The following is a 22464-nucleotide window of genomic DNA, read 5'->3' as shown; positions in this document are numbered from 1 at the left end:
AACAACAGGGCGCCTTCCTAAAGTGGGGGCTGTAAAGAGCGGGATCTTCACTGAAGTGTGTGGTCAGGGTTCAGAGAGGCCCCAAGGTGGAATTCTTAACAACAAAGCTCACAGGCTGGCCAACGGGAGCTGATAAGAGACAGCATCTTTGCCACCATCTCTACCAAGGTTCAAAGTCACTCTCAGGCTCAAGAAGGAGCGGGTGACCTTTGAGTCCCACTGTGTGGGAAAGAGACACAGAGCATGCTGGCCTGGGACCCAGTGCTCCTGCCCAGATGAACGGGGCACTCACGTATTTCTGAGTTATGCTCTGACATACGCGCACACACACTACGAGCATATATTCCTTTAATTTTGGGAACTGGAAAATTCCTTTAATTCGGTCTATGCTTGTATAACACAAGGATGGCCAAGAATCCACCCCCCTCCCCCAATCTGACGCTCAGGCCCGTTTGTAAGTGGCCGGCCACACACGTGTGCACATGGCTATTAGGTAGCTTCTCCAAACAACTCAATGAAAAAGGTCGTATTTATACGTATAGAGATTATATATATATATGTATGTATGTATGTAGATAAAACCATGGCAACCTTCATTCTGGCCCAACGTAAGAAATCACACACCCGGTGCCACTCACCAAATACCCAGCAAATGCAGGACATGCCATTCGAGGGTCCTGTCTGCTCATCGTGGCCGCCCCAGGCTAGACAGCGATGGGACACCAGGTCACCAGAAGAATATGCTCACGCGTGGAACTGCATTTCCAGCATATGCATATATATGTGCGGACGTGTGTGTATGCGCGTGTGTGCCTGTGTGTGAGCCTGCAAAGTAGAAAACACCAGTTCATCCTGTTCGTACTAAGCGTGTTAAAGAAATCAGATTTTGTAACCGAGAACACATTTTTTTTTAAAAAGGAACATTGAAGGTCTTCAAAAATTGCTACGGTACAAAAAAGGGGTGTGTGTGTGTGTGTGTGTGTGTGTGTGTATCTGTGTGTCTTTATATATTTATATATGTATATTAACCAGAAATAGCGACTCTACAGAAGAGATGCCCACTCCTGTTTTCTGTAAGTTTACTCCTCGTGGTTCGCTTGGCTTCGGCTTTGTCACCAAGTCTCTCGGGTCAGTTCATGGCACATAATGGTATTATTGGCACAGGTTCAGAATCGAAGTACAAACTCCAGCTTCTGGTGCGTCCTCCTGCCCTTTTTCTGTCTCCGGTTCCTTCTGTTGGGTCTTCTTTCTGTTTCCCAAAGGAGCTCTGGGAGAAGGCAGTCCCCCATAGGCGTCAGCATTTTTATAAAAATATATTTGGCCTATAGCGTCCTGCTCTGAGAGTCCCCCACCGGCAAACAGAAGTGGTAGGCGTGGGGACCCTCCCCTTAGTTTAGTTTTAGGTTTTGTGTGTTTTTTGTAATTTTTAGTTTTTTTTTTTTTTTACAGGTTCACCAACGGAATCCTGTGTGGAAAGAAAACAAGAAGAGATTAAATGGCAGCAGGCCAAACGTAGAAGGTGTCTATGAGGCCCCTCTGAGCCTCTGTCACTGGGACCTGGGTACACAGCTGTCTAGCTAAACGACACGCAAGTGTCACCCTAGGGGCACCAAAGCTATCTTGCTGGACCTGGTCACCAAGGACTGCTACAAACTCTAGGAATCCTGAGGGGACATCATGTTAATTACAGTAATTGACAGAGTGGTCCTCCTGCCTTTAAGGGAGGGGCTTGGGCTTCCCAAGAGGAGGCTGGGACTACCCCAACACTAACTCATGAGCAGGCATGGCACTCCAGGCCTGCACGTGACTGAATGCATCCAGCGTCCTGCTCGCTCCCCTTCCAGCTCCTGATGCCAAGGGCAGAGGGGCTGCCAGCTATAGTCCTGGGCTGCAGGAAGCAATGGAATCCATTTCAATCCTGCTCAGCTGGAGGGGGCTGGGACCTGGGGAGGCTAATGGACTGCACCACAATAACCATCCCTCGGGTCTCCCTAAGAAGTGATCTCAGTGGAGAGAGGAAGAACCTGAACTGCCCTGCATGCCGGCCAGGTCAGATGGCTACAAAGAAGCAGCTGGCTTTTACCCAGTTTGGGGATGCTGCCTCAGAAAATTGGGACCCCAAAGTCATCCTGCCTCAGTGACAAACCCTGAGGTCAGCATCCCCCAGGGAGACAGAGCTACAGCCATCCTGGGCATGGCCAGGTAAGTCAGAATGCCCCATAGTTCAGCCCCGGGTTGGGGGAGGGGGATTGGCTCAAGGCTGCTGTTGTTACAAGGGCGGGGTGGTGTGTCTCTCTGCTGTCACTCAGAGTCCTCATCCGCACTCCCACAATGACAGGAAATCGGACCCTCAAATGATACAAAGAGGATACCATGGCACCTTTCTTCTAAATGGACTCTGGGGTAAGTTTCTTTCTCCTGCATCAATTAAGCCCCCCAGGGGAACCTCCACAGGATGGAGGGCTGAAGGGCGTCCAGGTGCAGGGACACACCTGCAGCCCTCAGGAGAGCATCTGGTCAGCACTGCATCCATCATCTTCTCCGAGGGCCTCACATGAAAGTCTACTCCATCGAGGTGGGGTGGCAGTGCCTGCTCCCTCTCCAGGACCCCTCCTGGTTTGGATAAGAAAGGCAGGGCGTCGCCTTGCCCAAACAAGTGACACCTGTTTGGGCAACCCCAGGAGGCCCAAATGGGGCATCTACTCATCTCCTGTGGGATGGCCTGTCCTGCTGTGAGCAGGAGTGTGATGAAATGGACATCTGGTCAGCTGTGTGCTAGACCACCCTCGGCCAGGTTACTCCAGCTATCCGCCCCCTCCCGCCTGCCCCTCACCTGCCAACGCCTAGGCTCTCTAGGATTTGCAGGGAGGGAGGGAGTGTGGTTTAAAGACTGAAATCATTAAAGCAGAATGTCCCTCCTGTATGTCTACCTTCTTTTTAATCTTTAGAAAGTTAAAAAATGTGGAGACAAATCCTTGATGATGTCACTTATAAGAAGTCCTCAGAGTTGTCAAGTTCCTGGGGACAGAGAGTAGAATGCTGGATGCCAGGGGCGGGTGGGGGGAGTTAGTGTCTAAGGGGGGCATAATACCAGTTTAGGAAAAACAACAAGAGTTGTGGAGGTGGACAGTGGTGGCGGCTGCACAATTGTGGATGTACTTAATGCCACAGAACTGTTCCATTAAAAACAGTTAAAAGTAAAATGGTCAGTTTTATGTTCTATATATTTTACTACAATTTTAAGAACTTAAGAAATATATTGGGGAACTTCCCTGGCGGTCCAAGGGTTAAGATTTTGCCTTCCAATGTAGGGGATGTGGGTTTGATCCCTGATCGGGGAACTAAGATCATACATGCCTCATAGCCAAGAAAACAAAACATAAAACAGAAGCAATATGGTAACAAATTCAACAAAAGACTTTTAAACAATGGTCCATATCAAAACATCTTTAAATATATATACATATTGAAAAAATATTGTTGCTATTGTTTAGTCACTAAGTTGTGCCCGACTCTCTGCAACTGTAGCATGCCAGTCTTCCCTGTCCTTCACCATCTCCCAGAGTTTCCTCAAACTCATGTCCATTGACCATTGTGTTGGTGATGCTATCTAACCATCTCATTCTGTCACCTATGAAAAAATATGGGGACAGTAAAAGCCAGGCCTAGTGACCATCTGCCCAGATCTGGGGCAGTCTCTGGTTTGAGTTGCTGCCCACTGCCCCAGCAGGTTGACCACCAGGCCCCTGCCCACTCTCAGATGCATCCAGGGTGGGACCTGGATTCATAGGGCCTCCTTTCCTAAGAAGGGAGAACTGCAGCCTGGGGCTGCTCTCAGATCCTTCCTGGCAACCTCAACCAGACGGATGAGGGAGGCGCTGCTACTGCTTTTTCCCTGGGGCCAGCCGTCTCCTGAGGTTTTTTCAAACAGACATTATCTGCTAAAAGGCTGAAAAGTCTTCAGTGTTTCTGACAGTGGCTCCTTGCATCCTTGAGGACAAGGGCCCGGCCCCTCTTGCCCCATCTCTCCCTCTCCCCTTTCCGGGCGGTTGCCTGGCTTCAATAACAAATCTCTGACGTGAAAACCCCCAAGTTTCTGCTGACTGTTACCTCCCTGGGGGGACCTTCATGGATACCCCTTCCTTTCCTAAGCGTGTTCTGTTTCATCTCTGTTAGAGCATCTGTTTCATCTCTGTTAGAGCATCTGTTTCTGTGACTCCTCAGGCACTGCTTTGTACCTGAGTGTGTGTGTATCACACGTCATCCAGGTGTCATGGGTGCCTGCCAGGTCCACCAAGCTTTGCCTGGGTACCAGCTCTGAGCCTGGCCCTTTGGAGGGAGATCAACACTGGATGAAATTCAGAGAAGAGGTATCTGTGTGAAAGAAGCGTTGTCCTCAGCCCTTATCTGTCTGGAATGACCTTCACATACTGCCTGCCTGGGAGGATGGCTGGAGGGGCTCTTGGGCCACTGAGGGGGCCAAGTGTCTTCCAAACTTACCAATATCTGCTTCTATCAGCATCTCAGGCACTTTCTTGTGGCTGAGTCATTAAAGAATCTGCCTGCAATGCAGGAGACCCAGGCTCAATCCCTGGGTAGAGAAGATCCCCTGGAGAAGGGAATGGCGACCCACTCCAGTATTCTTGCCTGAAAATCCTAGGAACAGAGGAACCTGGCAGGCTAAAGTCCATGGGGTAGAAAAGAGTCAGACACAAATGACTAACACTTTCACTTTTTCAGAATGAAAAAGAGCTGGTATAGAGAAGGAGTGATGGCTCCAACTCTGCACCTTGAGTAGCTGTTGGAACAGCAGTGCTGGCTCCCTGCAGAGGTGATGGTCCTCTGCAAGAAGGAGAGGTCTCAGTTGCCAGGCCACCTTCCAGGCTTGCCCCAGTTCCTGCTGAAACACTGCTGCTTGAGGGGAAGGGCTGGTTTTCTTCTGATCCAAAGGCTCAGAGCAAGAGCCTCTCAGCCTGGCATTCACCAAGGGAGGAGCAGAGAGGGAGAGGCATCCTTCCTGGAGAAGGTCACTGGCGAGGTCGTATAGCCAGTGAGGGCAGGCAGGGGAGACTCTGAGCCAGAAGGAAAAGCTGTGGCTGGAGAGAGATCTGAGCGAACAGGGATCCAGGATGAATCCTGACTTGGGAGAAACCAGTGCCCTCTGCTGCCTGGAAGGGGATGCTCCAGCTCTGTAGCCCCCAGAGCTGCAAACCACACGGGGGTCCTGGGCTTCAAGATCCGCATCAGCTTCTGAGGAACAAAGAGAGCAGGCAGTTGGCAGCAAGGCCTCCTGGAGAGTGAGCCTCTAGTTAGTTTCTCCACATACCGAAAAAGCTTCTTGCACACCCGTTTCCTTGGTGCTGGCTTTCAGCTTCGGGAGAAAAACGGCTTCCAGAAGGGTCTGGATGTTGCTTTGAAGAAAATGTTCCTTTGAATTACAGAAGCTGGATATTCTGTTAATGCATTTTTCAGAACAAAGCAGGAAGGCTCAGGTGCACTTCTTGTTTTTTTTATTAGTTATCTCTTCAGTGCTTTTTTTTGAAAATAATAATAACGCATGATTTATTTCTCACTTGCTTCGGATGCAAGAGCTTTTATGAGTTCTCAGGCTGGAATGAAGTGGCCTCGGAAAACGGGAAGATCTGAACACTGATGAGGTTTTTCTGAAGTTTACTTGCTGCATGAAAAATGACAGGAAATTAGCCAAGAGCCAATGACAGGCCTGTGTTCAAGGTCTCTTTCCTCGGAGCAGGAAAGGCCACCTCGTTTTGTCTTGCCCAGCATTCCATCAGGCTCCACTGAGGAGAAGGGTCCAGGTAAAGAGTTTGCTCGAATCTATCAGAGGCTGAATCTAGGTAAACAGAACAAATTTCTGCCCAGGTGGGGTCACCTGTGTCCACGAGCCCTAGAATCACCATCAAGCTGCCCGTAGGGAAACGGGGTGGGCGAGGCTTAGGTCCCAGACATGCGCGTGGGTTAGCCTGAGCACACAAGACGGTGCTGTAACAAACTGCGGTAGCATCATTAAAAATGCATTTGGAGAGGCCTAACAGTTATGCAAGAGATAAATATCTCTGCTGCCTCTTAAACCTTAATTAAATGTTCCAGTATTAACTGCTATTTATTTAAGGGACAATAAGAATCCTAATAAATCTGAGCCGTCTTCCTGGCTCTCCACCGCTCCATCCTCACATCCAGGCATTAACTGTAGACATCAGGGACACTTCGAATGCGCATGCTTTCCTCCCAGTGAGTGATAAACAGCCCTTCTGACCCACGGCGAAGGGATGTGTAAGCATTTATCAAGGACTAACAAGGCTGCTCACATGGACCTCCTGGTCTGTGTCTCCGGGAGGAGTCGGCTGGAGAGGGAGCCACTGCCCTGAGTCCATAGGTGCTGTGGCTGAGCATGGCCAGGCTCCGCTGAGTCCTGTCGCCTCTTCTCACCTCCCCAAAATGCCCACCTGAGATCCATGGTGGGAGGGTCGAGCTCTCCAGACACAGAGGTGTCTTCCTGTAGATGGGGATGGTCCTGAAATTGATCCTCACGCAGAGTTGGGAAGTGGGGTCTGGAAACCTAGTGGAGAACATGGTCCCTGGGGCCTATCTGGGGTGGCACACTGGCAGAACCCACCTTTTAGTTTGTGGGGTCCTTCTATGTCCCAGGCTGCTAGAGAGAACTGGGCAAAGGGGACGGGAATGTCTTCTGGACCAGAGATGTGGATAAAAAGCACTTTTTCCTCCCAACCTGGTTTTCTTTTAAAGTTAGGTCTGCGGCTCCCTGGTTCAATCCTCGGCCCAAACTTTTGGAGGCTCTGGGGCTGGTCTCCCAACTGCAATGCCCCTTGCTCTGCAGAGTCAGGCTGGGTGTCCCCTGCAGGGATGCCAAATCAGCTGGAAACCCCTCCCTCCTCTCCCACTACCTGACTCCCTTCCCACTTAGGGTGCTGTCAGGGATGGAAAGGGACACAGAGGCATTCCACTGGGAATAGCAGTTGAGGAAGTCTGACTGGTGGGCAGAGTGTGGCCCCAGAGTCAGATGGCCTAGGATCACATGGCCCCACCACTTACAACATGACTGGCCTCAGGCAAGTCACATGACCTCCCCATCTGAACTCAGTTTCCCATCTGTAAGTGGGATTGCTGAGAAGACTGAATGGGTCTCTATATGTCAAAAGTGTGCCAGTGAGCTGCCATGTGAAGGTGCCATTAGGGCAGTGTCTCCCCCCACCCTCTGCAGATGGGGGCTACTTGGAGTGGAAGGTGTGTCTACCTCAGGCCTGCAGGTCCACAGCTCTTGGAGGAAGAGAGCAGAAGTCTTTGATGTGCAGGGCTAGGGTCTCCCAGGTCAATGCCTTACGTATTTATGCATTTGGAAATCCCAAAGGAGATGCAGGCGCTCACCTGGCCACCCTGCAGAGGCCTTGCCAGTCAGGCGGGAGTTCTGCTGCTAACTGGGAGCTTCCCCCATCACTTGCTCGGTTGAAACGCCAAAGGGAGCTTGTGCAAGGCCTTAATGAGATGAGTCACATCCGGGCAGACAAAGGTGCAAGCAGCTGATGGGGAAGCTGTGCCCAGGGCATGTGGCTCTTGAATGTCGGGCACAGCCCTCATCTCACCTGCCTGGCCTACACATCTCAGCAAAGGCCTCTGTGTGAATAGGGGGTCAATTTCCATTTTAACCTCATTATATTCCTTCACCCATTGGCTAAACATAGTGCTAATCGGGTCGTTCTGGCTTCAGGACAAAAGTGAGGGATGGACATTTGATGTGGAACAAATATACACTTCGCTAGGGCTGGGATTATGAACTGATTGATTGATACCTGCTTCTCCAAGCAGCTGGGCCCCCTGGCCCCTCAGAGGTGCTGTAAGCAGAGGCCTCTGAGGGTCCTGTGTGCTCCTTAAGAAGATGGGGTACACCTCAAGAAGCCCCAGGCCCTCCTCCACTTCTGACAATAACATATCCCACGCAGTCCCCACATCAGAAGGTGAGAAAAAGTAAAGAAAAAAAATTTTTTCAAATATAGATAACCCTAAAAACTAGATTCCCTGCTCCTGGAAGGGATGTGATGTCATGCTTAGAGAGAAGATCTGGAGGAAAAAAGATGTTCTCTGCGGATCAACAAGATGTCATCCTTGGAAAACCCTAGCATCAAACAAGAAAAATGAAAAAAAAAACCAAAACCAAAAACCCCAGTCACCTCAATTGACTGTTCATCCAGAATGTGCAGTCACTAAGGGGGCGACGAGATGCTCTTTCCCCCACAGCAGCCTGTGTGTTCAGGAGGTTCAGCACAGAAGAAAGCAATTTAATGTCAGCATTAAAGTCAATATCATTGAAAGCAAACCAAATGTTCCTATCCAGCAGAGCGTGGCAAATTCATCCCTGTTTTGGTACCAGTCCCTGGCTTCAAATTAGTAGACGTCTCAACTCTTCACTTTCTCTCTTTATCATTTTCTTTCTTATCTCTTATTTTTATATTTCAAAATTGTATTTTAATTCCACTCAGTGTTCTCTCTCCCCACCCCCTCGTAGAGACGGGGTGGCGGCATGGTGTCTGCCCACTGGGCTGGGGCTCTGATCTCCTCTTGTTTGGGGAAGTGAGGGGTGTACTTACAGCTTGTTTCCAGAACTGGGTCCCCTGCCCTACAGGACTTCCTGGGAGATGGAGCGGCATGGGCAGGACTGGACAAGATTGCAGAGCAGGAGTTCCTGAGTCTGTCACTCCCTCCCACCGGGATGTGGGGGCATTTCTAACGAGTGCAGCAGAGAGACCACGCACCCAGCCCTCTGGTTTGCATCCAGGGCAATGATGCCCTTGCTGAGACCCACCAGCTATGTCCAGACAGGCTCCCAGTATTCCAGAGGAGAGATGGGGGGAGGGGTGTGGGGCTGGGGAAAATCAAGCAAGGTCCAGTAAGAGAGGTACATACCATAAAACAGACACATGGCGTCTGCCCTGCCCCCAGGAGGTAAAAAAGACTTCGGCCAGTCAGCAGGAGATTTCAAACCATTTCTCAGACACAAAGGCCACAGGAATAAGATGCCGATCAGAAGAAGAGGGCCTGCAGCAAGCAGAAAAATGGGCTTGCAAGGGCTCATATGTAAAACCTGACAGGCAGGCCGGATGGGACCTGTTGCAGAAAACTGGCTTCTCCAGGCAAAAAGAACTCCCGGAAGGTGATGCTTCACCTGGCCTGGATGCACTGGCCACCTCTCCCTGTGTTGGCCTGTCCTCCCTTCCACTCTGGGAGGCTTAAGAGGACACACAGTCCAAGTGTTCCGTGCATAGGACGAATCCGGTGGAGATGCACAAAGATGCTATGTCTGGATTTCAGTCTTTCATTTGCAGTACGAGTGCAAAGCTCAGCGTCTCTGTCTCTGAGATCAGAGATTCCACCCACTTTACTGCACCTTCTGGAGAGGGCAGGGCCTGATGCCTAAAATGCCTCTTGCCCCCAGTTATTTTGTCCCCTTTGAGCTAATGTTTCCCAGAGCCAGTGAGAACCAACAGAGCATCACCTTTGGCCTCAACGCAAGAAGCTGTTCCCTCCACGGCATTCACACCAGCCAGCTGTGCCCACCATGCACATGGACGGGGCTCTCCCAGGACATGGGAGCAGAGATGGAGACACAGTGAAACACCAGGACCCAGCCACTCCCTTTTCCTCCTCCCCCCAAGCCTGAGGTTCTGGGTGGCCAAGATTTATATCCAAACAGGCACACAGGCATTCAATGAAATGGATTGAAAGTTTTTTCTCCAATTCTTTGTGAACTCGGCCTTCTGGAAGGCTGGGATGCAACCCACAGGCTCCCCAATGTGGTCGAGTAAAAGCAAAGTCGTTCAGAGGGAGGGTCCTGGGGTTTCTGCTCTCCACTCTTCTCCCCTGGGGAGGGAGTATCTCCGACAGAACATACAGTAGAGTCCGACATGGAGATACCAGGAGAGGAGCAGCAGGGAGGTGTCTAAGGAACACCTCCTTGCTCTCCATGACAGGACAAGGCCAACATGAGCCACAGGCACAACAGTTGAAGGCTCCCCTGAGTCTCCTCGACCTGGATTCTGGGAGGAGCCCGGTAGGGCACCTTGGGCAGTGTCTCCGGTCACCACTCCCGTCACTGACCCCATGCCCCTCAAGTCAGCCTGCTGTCCTGCTCATTTCTTCCTAAGATCTTTAAGTCGTTGGAAAATTGTTTCTCTTTTAATTTACAAAATGATGCATGAATGTGTACTCACTTAGAAAAAAAAATAGCTTATTGATATTTTAATCTAATTCCGGATAAACCTTCAGAAGCTGACTCAAGGGTTTCTTAAATATTCCCAGGGATGGTTTTAGAGACATGTCTTCTTTGAGGGATTACATATGACTCATTAAAAAGAGCATTTAATAACCAGGAGTCTGCTTGGTGTTTGATATTTCTGCCAGATTTGCTGCTGACATTTTAGTGATGGGGTTCACAGATATTGACTGGGGAGGGAGGGACCCATCACGATTTGTTGGTATTTTGGAGGCTTGATTGAGACTAAGAGGATGATTCTGGGCTCCGAGCTGTCTGCTCAGCTTCTAGCATGTGGGATCCAGGACCAAGCAAGACAGGTCCATCCACTGGCCAAGTGCAGGGGTCCAGATGTGAACCCTGGCACCTTAGTACATCTACTCTGCGCCTCTTGTCTCAACTCAGCAAATGAGCTGCCTGCATGTGCCCCGACCACATAAAGAGATGAGAAAGCTGCCTGACACCCATCCACAGACCTGGCATCCCCAGAAGGGGGCAGAGGAAGGCTCTGGCTCGCGCCTGCACTTACCGATTCCCATTAAACGTGGACTTGTACTCCCCGGCCGGGTGCAGCGTCTCGTCAGTGTAGACAGGCACGGATGCCCGGACACACTCGTGGGAACACTGGAGGGTCTCATTGTAGGCCGTGAAGATGTCCAGACTGCTGGGCACTCGGGCAGGCGTGAAGTCTGTCAGGTTCTGGCAACTCTCCTCCTGATGGTTCGTCTTCCGCTGGTGGCTGTTCCTTCGTGGGTTCCCACTCTGCGCGCAGCTTGGGGAGAGAGAGGTCAAGGTGGGGGTCGGAGTCGGGGTGGGGGACTCGCAGGTGCAGAGACCCACCAGCATCTCCCACCGCCCTGACCCTAAGGAAACTTCACCTCCAGGCATTAATTAGACATCATCTAATAGTAATTCCCAGCCTCTTCAGAAAGATCAACGACAAGCTATGGGCTCATTTTAAAAATAAAATAAAATTTGAATTTTAGATGCTGCCGTTATTGCAGGAAGGATTAAGAAGTGAGGAGTGGAGTTGTGTTATTGGGGAGCGGAGGTCTGGTTTGGCCAAGGAATGTCAGTCGGGCGGTGGTACTGACTCAGTTTCCCCAGGAACGCCTAGATGGTATGGAAATGATGATCATGGGGAAGGCTCTGTGCACAGGTCGGGGCGGCCATGGTTCTTGTGGAGTGGACCACATAATTATCTCTGGGGAGAGATAAGACTGGGAACTCTCATCCTCAGCCTCTCTTCTGGCCAGGCTCACAAGCTGGAAATGAAAGCAGATCGTTTGGGTCTATGAAGAAGACTGTGTTTGTGCCCGTGGGTACCTGCCTTCGTCCCCTGTTCTTTTGGACCACGAGGCTTTCAGACACTATACTGCACACATGGGTCCCACCCCTGTTGGCCAAGGGATTTGATAGAAAAGGTGCACAGGGACCCTTCCCAGCTCCAGGAGTCACCTCTAGGGCAAGTTCACAAGGATGGAAGGAAGTGTCATGCCCATGAAGGAGGAGATTTGAGGGGTCATGGTTCTCATCAGCTCATCAGTTCTCCTTTTCTACCCACTTCACAGCTCAGAGCCTTTGCAGAGTGAGTGGGCTGCAAGGGGCAGGGGTTCATAAGCCTGTCCCCATATAAACTGTGTTAATTCCCTGCCTCTTCTCAACAAGAGATATCCCGATAGCTGGCAGGGAAGACCGCCTATAAATGAAGGTGAGAAGATGGATGTGAAAGCCAAGTGACCCCTCCCGCCCCCCACCCTGCTCACCAACGTCATGGAAGCACTTATTCACCCTGCTGGACTGTCTTCCCCAAAAGAATCTTTGAAGGTCTGCTGCAAACCCCAAAGTGTGGGAAAACCAAGAGGAAGCTTGTTGCCTATTACAGCATCACAGTCTGCCACCTCCTTGGTGGGGAGGGGATTTCACCATCAAGACAGCCAGTGGGATCGGACCTGCTGAGCATCCATGTGGTCCAGGGACCTGGAGCCCCTTCTCCAACCAGCCAGCCCTGCCCAAGACATGCTGCTGAGAGCTGACCATTATCTTCTCTATCTCCCCCAGAAAACACCCCAGGTCCAGGGTTTGCAGGCCATCAGGAGCTCTAAGACCTTCCTGGGCTGTTCCAGGGTGGTACCTCTCCACACTTTGATCTCTGTAATCCTGGAGGCCGGCTTTCTCTCACATTTCCTCAAGTCTCTGTTATCCAGAGGCTCGGGGCACTTCCCTCCCACAAACCTGTGACTTCCTACCAAGGTCGGCAGGGGGATGATTTGTGTCCAAGGTGCTTTGGCTTTGATGTTAAGAGGAGCCTCGCTAGCTGGAGGAGAGACTGCAGGCGGACAGGGGCCCAGGAGGCATGCGGGCAGTGGGGTCAGCTGGCAGCCCCCCGATTCTCCCAGGGGTGTAGCAGGTGTGTACACCCAGCAAGGCCAAGCTCAAAGTAGGCCAATTTCCAGGAGGAAATAGGCGAAGATGGGCTGCCTGGAGCAAAGAAGTAACCTAGTTCAGCAGACACAGAGTGACTGTGAGAGGAAGGCGGGGGACGGCAAGGGGCGGGCAGGGACCCCAGCCAGGCTGCTGGTATGAAATAAGGAAAACCAAACTGAGCTGTGAGGGGGACATTCAGTGGGGTGCTAGGATCCGAGGGATGGACTTTGCAAACAGGCTACCTGCTGCCTAAGGAATTAAGCCAAGCAGGCTGGGCTTGTGCCCTGCAGGGAAAGCCACTTGGAGGGCACTGTCAGGGAACAACCCCTCCCATTGGGTGGCCGAGCTGCCCGGGCAAAGGTGAGCGGGTTGAGCAGAGCAGGAGCTGTGTGGCACTCTCCACCCCAGAGAAATGATTCCCTGGGCTGTGAGCTGAGATGGGGTTGAGAAGCAAGAACTCTCTGTGTGTGCTTCCCCAGGCACCCCCACTGACCCGTTACCCAGCCAGAAGGGCCGAGGGTCCTTACCAGTTTTTTAAGACAAGAGTTGTAATCAGAGCAGCTATGACCATGATGAGGGAGACGGTGATGGTGATGATCTGATGGACGGCCAAACCTGGAAACAGAAAAGGAGGAGGGGATCCGTGAAACCAGAGGCATGAGATGAAGGGGCCCAGGAAAGGACAGGGAGGAAGGACCTGTCCCATCAACTCAGCCCTGAACACGAGGTCCAGTCACATGTTGAGAAGCCCTGCAAGGGGGTCCGCGTCAATGGAGTCTCATGGGACCAGGTCAGATCGGTTTCCTGCCCACATGCAGGTGCTGCCAGATGCAGTGGGTACCAGGGCTGTTTTCACCTGGAGCCAGGGAAGGGAGGCCCCAGCCTGGCCTCTCTCAGGTCCTGAGAAATGACTCGGCCCTTGGGCAGCTGTGCCCTTTCTTGCACCTGCTGAGCCCTTCACCTGGCACAGGTAAGCTCTGGCACCACTCCTTTCTCTCCTCCCAACCTGGGTAAGTTCTGTTCCTTGTGTCTGGGAACCAGGGAAGCTGGCCTGCTGGTGGGAGCAGGGTTTGCCTGGATGCAGGAGGAGCCGGGACAGCCCAGGATTTATTGGGAAGGGAGGGAAGAGAGGCAGGTGACACTGTTGTAGATTCAGGCACTTGGGTCACTGGAGAGCATCTTCATCTTTCCAGATTCCTCTCCAAGAAGTTCACAGCCAGATGAGCTTCCAGGGAATAAGAGATCCAGGCCCAGCAGGTGATGCTTCCTAAAGTCCCAGAGAAGGATCTGCAGTCTGGCCTCCAGGTCCTGTCTCCTCTTGTGTGTGTTATACACCATGGGGGGAGGAGGCAGGAGAAACAGCAGACAGGGACAGAAGGACTGGCCACTCCAGGAGCAGAGCAGCCACAGCCCTGAATGAGAGTGGTCTGAACACACATGAGGGCCAGGATGGCAGAGGACAAGAATTGTCTGTACTGTCCCTCTGTCCATCCACCCCATCCCCTGCATCACCTTCCATCAACCACAGATGCAGGGGGAGGGAAAAAAGACAGGTTGGCAACACTTCTGATCCCTTCCCATGTAACTCATCTTTACATCATTCCAGGGACACTAGGGTTGAATCCTCTGGTCAGTGAGGTCCACCTGGAAGGTCCAGGACTCTGGTCCTGCTCTTCTCCCATCATCAAGAACCACACCTGAGGAGCTGGGTTCTAACAACCATAAGGGGCTCTGCAGAGACCCCTGCAGGTGCAGTACCCTGCCCCCAGGAGTGCTGACTCTCTGCCTCTTACATCTCTGCCACTTGAGTATCTGTCTCTCTCCACTTCTGATGTTCAGGTGCAGAGGCCCACCCATCACACCTGTGGACCCTGCCAGTCCTGGAGTGAGGACACAGCATGTGTGTGGTCCAGCATGGAGCATCTCAGAGATGTAACACTTTTTTTTTGGCGGCCTCTGAAGGACACATTCTCACACAGATGTTACCTCTCCACTGAATATGATCTTTGTGGGGGGAATTGCTAATAAATGATTCAAAGCTGGCATGACCAGAAAACAAGCTCTTCCTGGCTGCCTCTCTTCCAGGCTATTTCTGTTTTTTTCCCGAGGAATTCCCTTCCTGAGCCCACAGAATAAGCAACACTCAGAAAACTGAAGATGTCATGGGCCTCCCTTCACTCATTCTTTTAGCCACTGATTCAAGAATCACCTATTGAGTACCTACAGCATGCCAAGCAGGGCCAGTTTTGACTAACTCAGTCATGGTGCCTGCCCTCAGGAACAGCTGGTGTGGTGCCCATTTTTAAAAGTGGCAGTGTTCACTGCTGGTTCTGACCAGTGGCTTCCCATACACCTGTGCCCAATACATGACATGTACTGCAAAGCTCTGAGCCGGTTTGCCTTCCCTCTGGGTCTGCCAGATCAGCCTGACTATGGGGTTGAAAGCTACATATGCCAGTAAAGGACCACTCTTAATCTCACCCCCAACAAAGTGTCCACCAGTCTCAGTAATCCCTATATATTCACCAGCTTCTTCCCTGAGACCCAACTCAGACTTTGTTGGAAGAGGGAGGTTGACATGGACGTCTAGTTTAATGGATGATCAGGAAAGATGGCTGCTCAGTCTTCCCTCACCCTCCATCTACACAATCCTTCTGATTCAGTCAAGAGACGAGGATGCTGTCATGAAGAGTATGAGCTCATCCTGTGTCTGTGCTTCCTGTGAAGAGAAGGAGGCTGATGATGGTGATGGTGACTATGACGGTACTGATTTTGGTGGTGACTATGATGGTACTGATGTCGATGATGGCAATTGTGACTATGACGGTACTGATGTTGATGACAGCGATGGTGACTATGATGGTACTGATGATGGTGATGGTGACTATGATTGCACTGATGTTGATGATGGTGATGGTGACTATGATGGTACTGATGTTGATGATGGCACTGATATTGATGATGGTGATGGTGACTATGATTGCACTGATGTTGATGATGGCACTGATGTTGATGATGGTGATGGTGACTATGATGGTACTGATGTTGATGATGGCACTGATGTTGATGATGGTGATGGTGACTATGATGGTACTGATGTTGATGATGGCACTGATGTTGATGATGGTGATGGTGACTATGATGGTACTGATGTTGATGATAGTGATGATTATAATGATGGTGATTGTGCTGTTGCTGACAGTGCACTGATGATGGAAATGGTGATTGTGGAGATGATAATGGTGACGGTTACAGTGGTGGTAATATTGATGTTGTCGCTGCTGATGGTCATTGTGGTATTGCTGTTGGTGATGGTGATTTGATAACATAAATGGTGATGGTGGTGGTGATGAGGACAGTACAGTGGTGATGATGGTAATATGATGCTGGTGATGATGATTGTGGTGATGGTGATGGTGGTGATGATGAAAGTGGTAATGATGGTGATGTGACGGTGATAGTGGTAATGATGATGTTCCTGCTATTGCTGATGGTGATTTGATGGTGGAAACGGTGATGGTGATGATGCTGGTGATGATGTCATTGATGATGATGGTACAGTGGTGATGACGGTGATATGATGCTGGTGATGATGTTAGTGATGATGGTGGTAGTGATGATATGGTGATACTGATGGTGATAATGAAAGTGATGGTGATTATAATGATGTTGGTCATCATGACGGAGATCACAGTCATGCTCAAGTATTAGAAATTGTCAGGTGTGTATTATCTCATTTATTCTTTGCAACAACACTCAAAGGTGCATACTGTCATAATAAATATGGAAGTGAAAATCATCTGGACAGGTTTGCTTAAATTCCTTGGATCACATAGAACCTGATGGCTACTAAACCCATACTAAGAGCTGTAGTATAATAGGATTTGATCTCAAACTTTATTTCCATTTGGGCTTTGATCTCGGGTCCTTGCATCTTCCAAGACAGAGGCTGGCACCACCACCCTCTACATTCCTGGGGAGAATAATTGGCTAAATTATGGATGCTGGTGTTTAAAAGCCTCATCATCTCTTCCATGGATAGATCTCTTAAGGAGTGCTCCAGACCCATGTCAAGAGCCCCTCAGCCATCTTGGCAGGTCATACTCCCAAGTCCATGGCAAGAACTGAACCATTGTTTCTTGAGCTAAACCTGCCATCTTCTTGGGTAGGAGCATTCAACATCTATGGAGTAAAAAAGAGCACACTGAATGGGAGTGAGCCAAAAGTAGTAGGGATTGATTCAACTTCAGGCCAGGCCCAGCTAGAGTAGAGGCACTGAGAGCTCCCTTACAAGAGCAGAACACTTTGTGGTCCATGCCCCAATGTCTGCAGGGCCAGAGAGACCCAGGCCACCACTGGATGTGGACCCCACATACCAAGGGAATTCTTCTGTTGGGTTGAACATCTGCAGTGACCAAAGTCCTTAGAAGGGAAGAGCTCAATGACCAGCTACATCTTAGATGTTTAATTCCCTCCCACTCCCTCTGTGACTAAGGATGGGGAAAAAAACATCCATTCTCTTCATCTCGTGAATGGAAGAAACTGATGATCAGGGGGGAAAACAGCTGGCTCAAGGAATGCCCTCATTGATGACAAGAAGACCAGAAGCCCAGCCCTTTGCCTAAGGTTCTCACGAGTCTTTGAGCCCCTGAAGAAAAAGCCCAATCTTCATCATCTTTATATCCACCCCACTCCCAACCATGCACAAATTGCCTGACACAGAACCTTGCAACAGCACTGTGTGACATATTATGAAATTGATAACTGAAGAGTAGAGAACAAAAAGCCAGGGGAACAGGGAGAAAGTTAATGACATAATTCCAATGTTTGCCTTGTTCTAGAAGACCCTTTCCTGCCTTCTGTGTGAAATTTCTCCATAGGGCTTGCCAAGTTAAAATTTGGAAAAAATGATATGTGGGTTAATAACCAGCCAGGATCATCTGGGTGGAAGTACAACAATAATATCATGGCCATGCTCTTTGGAAAGACTGCTGTATGCCTGTCTTCACACCCGTGATCAATTTAATCCACAGCTGATCCTGCAGAGCCCGGGTGTAGGCAGTTCTCTACTCTGGAAAAATCAAACGTCAAGCTCCAAGTGAACAAATCTGTAACCACATTCTTGGGAATAAAGGTAGTTAGAGGCAAACTCCTTACTGCTCCTCATGTATTTCATTTGCAAAGCAAACAGCCTTGTGCTTCCATGCCTGGCCCGTGGGTTGTGATGGGTCACTGGATTCAGGCATAAGGGACTGATGACTACAAGAAGACCCCACAGTCAGGATGGTTGACAAAGACCAGGCCTTTTGACACATAGTGAGAATGATATTTGTAGGAAGCAGATTAGAAGATGTAAACCCAGTAAGGATGTCTCATCTTTTCTTCTCTTTGAGAGGTCACTCCTAAAAGGATGATAGAACTTCTCATGAGAGGCTGGGTAGTGTTTCAAGCATCTGTCTTATCATTCAGGTTCCCCAAATGCCAGGAGTTGTTTCCTCATCCATGTAAGTCATTTAAGTCTGCACAGATCCTGGGTAGGCAAAGTTTGACATAAGGAGCCAGATGACAAATACTTTAGGTTTGGCAGATAGCATGACCTCTGTTGCAACTTCTCAACCCAGCTGTGGATGGTATGCAACCAATGGGCATGGCTGTGTGCCAATAAAACTTTATTTATGAAAACATAATTTAGGTGAATAGCTGAAGGTGATGTGGCTTATCAGTTAAGAAACATACAATCGGTTTTGAATGGTTGCTTAAAGCTGGGACTCAAACTGCAAACTTCTGGTATTATACAACCTTCCTGCTCTATCATCAAAGATCTGGAGTCTTCTGAGACCTTCACTGTAAGTGTCAAGGTGATTTTAAAGACAGTCAAGCATCTGTCTTATCAAGTGGGGCCAAAACTACCAGCAGTGGACAGCTTCGCCCTACTGGATACGTTCATGCAAAGCTGGCTTGAGAACAGATCACTCTGTGACACTCAGTTAAACAGGATTCTCGATTTTTGGAGACTAAAGATCAAGGAGAATCTTACCAGTTGAATCAATAGCCCTCAGGAATATTTCAGCCATGTGTCTATCTCAATTTTTCCTTTAGGGTTGAAAAGAAGCTTCATTGTGTGAATGATAATAAGGACCTATGTTATATAGAACAGAGAACTCTGCTCAGTGCTCTGTAATGGCCTATATGGGAAAAGAATCTAGAAAAGGGTGGATATATGTATATTAATAACTGATTCCCAAGTGGTTCAATGGTAAAGAATCCACCTACCAAGCAGGAGATGCAGGTTCAATCCCTGGGTCGGGAAGATCCTTGGAAAAGGAAATGGCTACCCACTCCAGTATTCTTGCCTGGGAAATCCCATGGACAGGGGAGCCTAGAGGGCTACAGTCCATGGGGTCACAAATGACTGAGCAACTAAAAAACAAACAACATAACTGATTCACTTTGCTGTACAACAGAAACTAACACAACACTCTAAATCAAATATACTCCAACTAAAAAAAGCTTAGGGGGGCCTTCCCTGGTGGCTCAGAGGTAAAAGAATCTGCCTGAAATGCAGGAGATTCAGGTTTGATCCCTGGGTGGGGAAGATCCCCTGGAGGTGGAAATGGCAACCCACTCCAATATTCCTGCCTGGGAAATTTCATGGACAAAAAAGCCCAGAGAGCTACAGACCATGGGGGTCCAAAGAGTCAGACATTACTTAGTGACTACAGCAACAAGAGCCAATAAAAATTAATTTTTAAAAATAAAAGAATGTTCAGAGCATAGAATCCTTGCATTGGGAGAGATCTTACCCCTGGGTCTGTGGACAGGGTTTTCGCTGCCACAAATGGGACTATTCTTAGGGAAGCATTCACCCAACTTTTCTCCTCTCTGAATAATTTCTCTCAACACTCTCATCTTCAATGATGTTCCCTCCGGTCAGGTCTCTGGAACTCATTACATAATGCAAAAGCAGCAACATCTATGCCATAAACCTTACTGACCCTGAGCAAGGCCAGCTGTTGGGTGGGTTGTGATTGGGTTGACAAGGATGTCACCTTAAGGAACATACACTCTATATCCTCAAGAAGGGGAGGAAAAGACAACTTACTTTCTCCTCTCCACCTTCCAAGGTCAATCCTGAATCCATCTTCAAACTCTTTGCCATTCAGACATGGTCCCAGTGCGCAGAGCAAGCTGTGTGGGGAATCTTGCTTCCTCTTCCTGACAGGTGTGATTGTTCCTGCTAATTTAGGGGCTCTTTCTGCTCCTGGTAATTGCCACTGTATACTAATGTGCTAGGAATCAGCTGCCATCCAGATAATGAAAAATTATACCCAGAATAATGGATGGCGACAGATGGATTACCAAGCGCTGCATCAATCAATAGGGCTTTTATGGATATATTTGTGGTGGTTTGTAATAAGATCAGGTCCTGAAGATTGATGGGGAAATTGGTAATCCATCTCTGGGTCTGAATGAGTTTCTTATTAAATGCAGCTAAATCAACTGTCCATGGCAGGAACCAGCCCTTCCAAGACCTCCCTTCCAGACATGAAGGGGCAGTGGGACTCACATGTGGGTACCTGAGGCAGGAACAAGGGCCCCATAATTGAGGAAAAGGATAGCATTTCTGGGTTTCCACTGGCTCATTTCCAAAGCAGGGCTCTCATGCACCCACATTATGGGAACCAAGACTCAGTGACAAATGGATGCAAGGATGTCTGTCTCCAGGAGTTGGACAGGTAACTGTGGCACCCAATTCCACCACAAATACCACAAAGCACTGAATACACAGGACATCTTTGACAAATGGTTTCTGGCAACACCAGAAATTACAGCATCCAGGTGACAGGTGAGAGGCCAGCCTCACTTTCTTGAGGAGCAGTAACCACAAGGTTGAGGATCTTTCTGAGGCAGTTGGCCACCTGGAGGGGAGCAGGCTGTTGAGAGAAAGTGCACCTTCTAAAACTGGGGTGTTCACAGAAAAAGCTACCTGCTTTGTGGTGGAGACACAAAGGCACATCATTTTCTAACTGACCCGAAAGAGCCTTCCAAGGAGTGAGTGATAAGACAGGTTTAGAGACAAGACTGTTGAGATGACATGTCCACCCATCCAAAGTCCCTCCAGCCTGGGGCAAGACGTCAGCGGAGAGCACAGAGGCTCACCCAGGAAACGGCTGTGCCGACACCTCAAGGAATCACCCCAAAGGACCTCAGAGCTTGACTGCAGCAGTGGTCCTGGGCCAGGAATATCAGGCTGGGTCAGGAGATGCAGGGGATCTGTGTGGTCCCACTAGCATCTAAAGGGTGGACATCAAAGATGCAGGCAGAGATGCAGATGTAGAGAATGGACATATGGACACCACAGGGGGAAGGGGGTGGGACAAACTGGGAGAGTAGCACTGACGCATATACACTGTGAATGCACACTCAGTTGCTTCAATCATGTCCGACTGCCGCGCTATGGACTGTAGCCCGCCAGGCTCCTCTGTCCATGGGATTTCCCAGGCAAGAATATTGGAGTAAGCTACCATTTCTTCCTCCAGGGGATCTTCGTGATTCAGGGATCAAATCAGTGTCTCCTGCAGCTTCTGCAACGCGGTGGATTCTTTACCACTGAGCCCTTGGAGAAGCCCATATATATACTACCACGTGTAAAATAGATAGCTAGTAGGAAGTTGCTGTGTAGCACAGGAAGCTCAGCTCAGTGCTCTGTGATGACCTAGAGAGGTGGGGTGTGAGGGGTGGGGTGGAGGCTCAGGAGGGAGAGGATATATGTATACATATAGCTGATTCACTTCATTATACAGCAGAAAGCAACACAACATTGTAATAACAATTATTCTCCAATAAAAACCACAATAACAACAAACCCAGAAGCCAGCAGACATCCAATAATGCACAGAATAGCCTCATGAGAAAGAAAGACATGGACCCAAATGTCAACTGTGCTGAGGCTGTCTGCAAGGAGAAATGGGTGAACAAGACACGGGCGTCCGCCTCTCAAACCCCCAGCAGACCATCTGAACTGACTCCCGGGGATACCATCACTGAGGCAGCGTGCAGCTAGCGGGTAAGAAACGTCCCAAGATGACACCCTCTGGGGCTGCACCATGAGGAATGTGGTCCTCCCCCGTCAAGTCTCTTCTCCCCTTAGTCTTGTCCCCATGCAGAGCAGGGACTGGCAGCGAGGGTGCAGGACTGATGTGGGGGCTGTAGAGCTGGTCCACCCAGTGATCATGCTGGCAGCGATACCACCCGTGCTGCTCAGTGAATGAGTTCCCATGCAGCTCAGCACCCCCTCCCCTGCAGAAGTGGGCACAAAGATGCTCCCCATTTCCATGGGGAGATAGCACAGAGCAACCTGGGAGGTCCCCAAGGCCACTCTCAGATTCAATAACTCCTTATAAGGACCCACAGCACTGAGCAAAGCTATTAAACTCCAGTTACAGTTTATGACAGCTCAATGCTACAGATTAAAATCAGCAATAAGAAGGGTGTGGGAGAGACCAGTGGCCTCCAACCATTCTGCCAATGGAGGTATGGACAGCATGATGCTTCCCAGTGACCACGGTGACAATATGCACAGGGTATGCTCAGCACTGAAGCTCCTCCAAGCCTGAGTGTCCAGTCCTGTTGGGGCTTGGTCATGTCTACAAAGCTGACTTCCCATGAGGCTGGCTGTGGTCTCCAGCCCATCCAGAGGTCAAGCTGACAGAGTAGCCTACAGTCCCAGCCTAAATCACCTTGTTAGCATAGGC

At 49.7% G+C, this 22464-nt stretch overlaps 1 protein-coding gene across 1 annotated transcript in view; it reads right to left on the bottom strand.

The window, feature by feature from the left end:
- Nucleotides 1-347: 347 nt before the first annotated feature.
- AJAP1 (adherens junctions associated protein 1) overlaps nt 348-22464 on the bottom strand; it is a 128047-nt gene continuing 105930 nt past the window's right edge. The window contains exons 3-6 of the mRNA XM_040264199.1: nt 13237-13324; nt 10812-11054; nt 8938-9069; nt 348-1465 (exon numbers count right to left, since the gene is read on the bottom strand). Coding sequence (XP_040120133.1) covers nt 8997-9069; nt 10812-11054; nt 13237-13324 — 404 coding nt within the window. The 3' untranslated portion in view covers nt 348-1465; nt 8938-8996. The remainder of the gene's footprint in view (nt 1466-8937; nt 9070-10811; nt 11055-13236; nt 13325-22464) is intronic.

The sequence above is a fragment of the Oryx dammah genome, unplaced genomic scaffold (assembly GCF_014754425.2).
Source record: "Oryx dammah isolate SB20612 unplaced genomic scaffold, SCBI_Odam_1.1 HiC_scaffold_21, whole genome shotgun sequence".
NCBI classification, from domain to species: Eukaryota; Metazoa; Chordata; class Mammalia; order Artiodactyla; family Bovidae; genus Oryx; species Oryx dammah.
The sequence above is the reverse complement of the archived record's forward strand: the minus strand, read 5'-3'. Positions and strand labels throughout refer to the sequence as shown.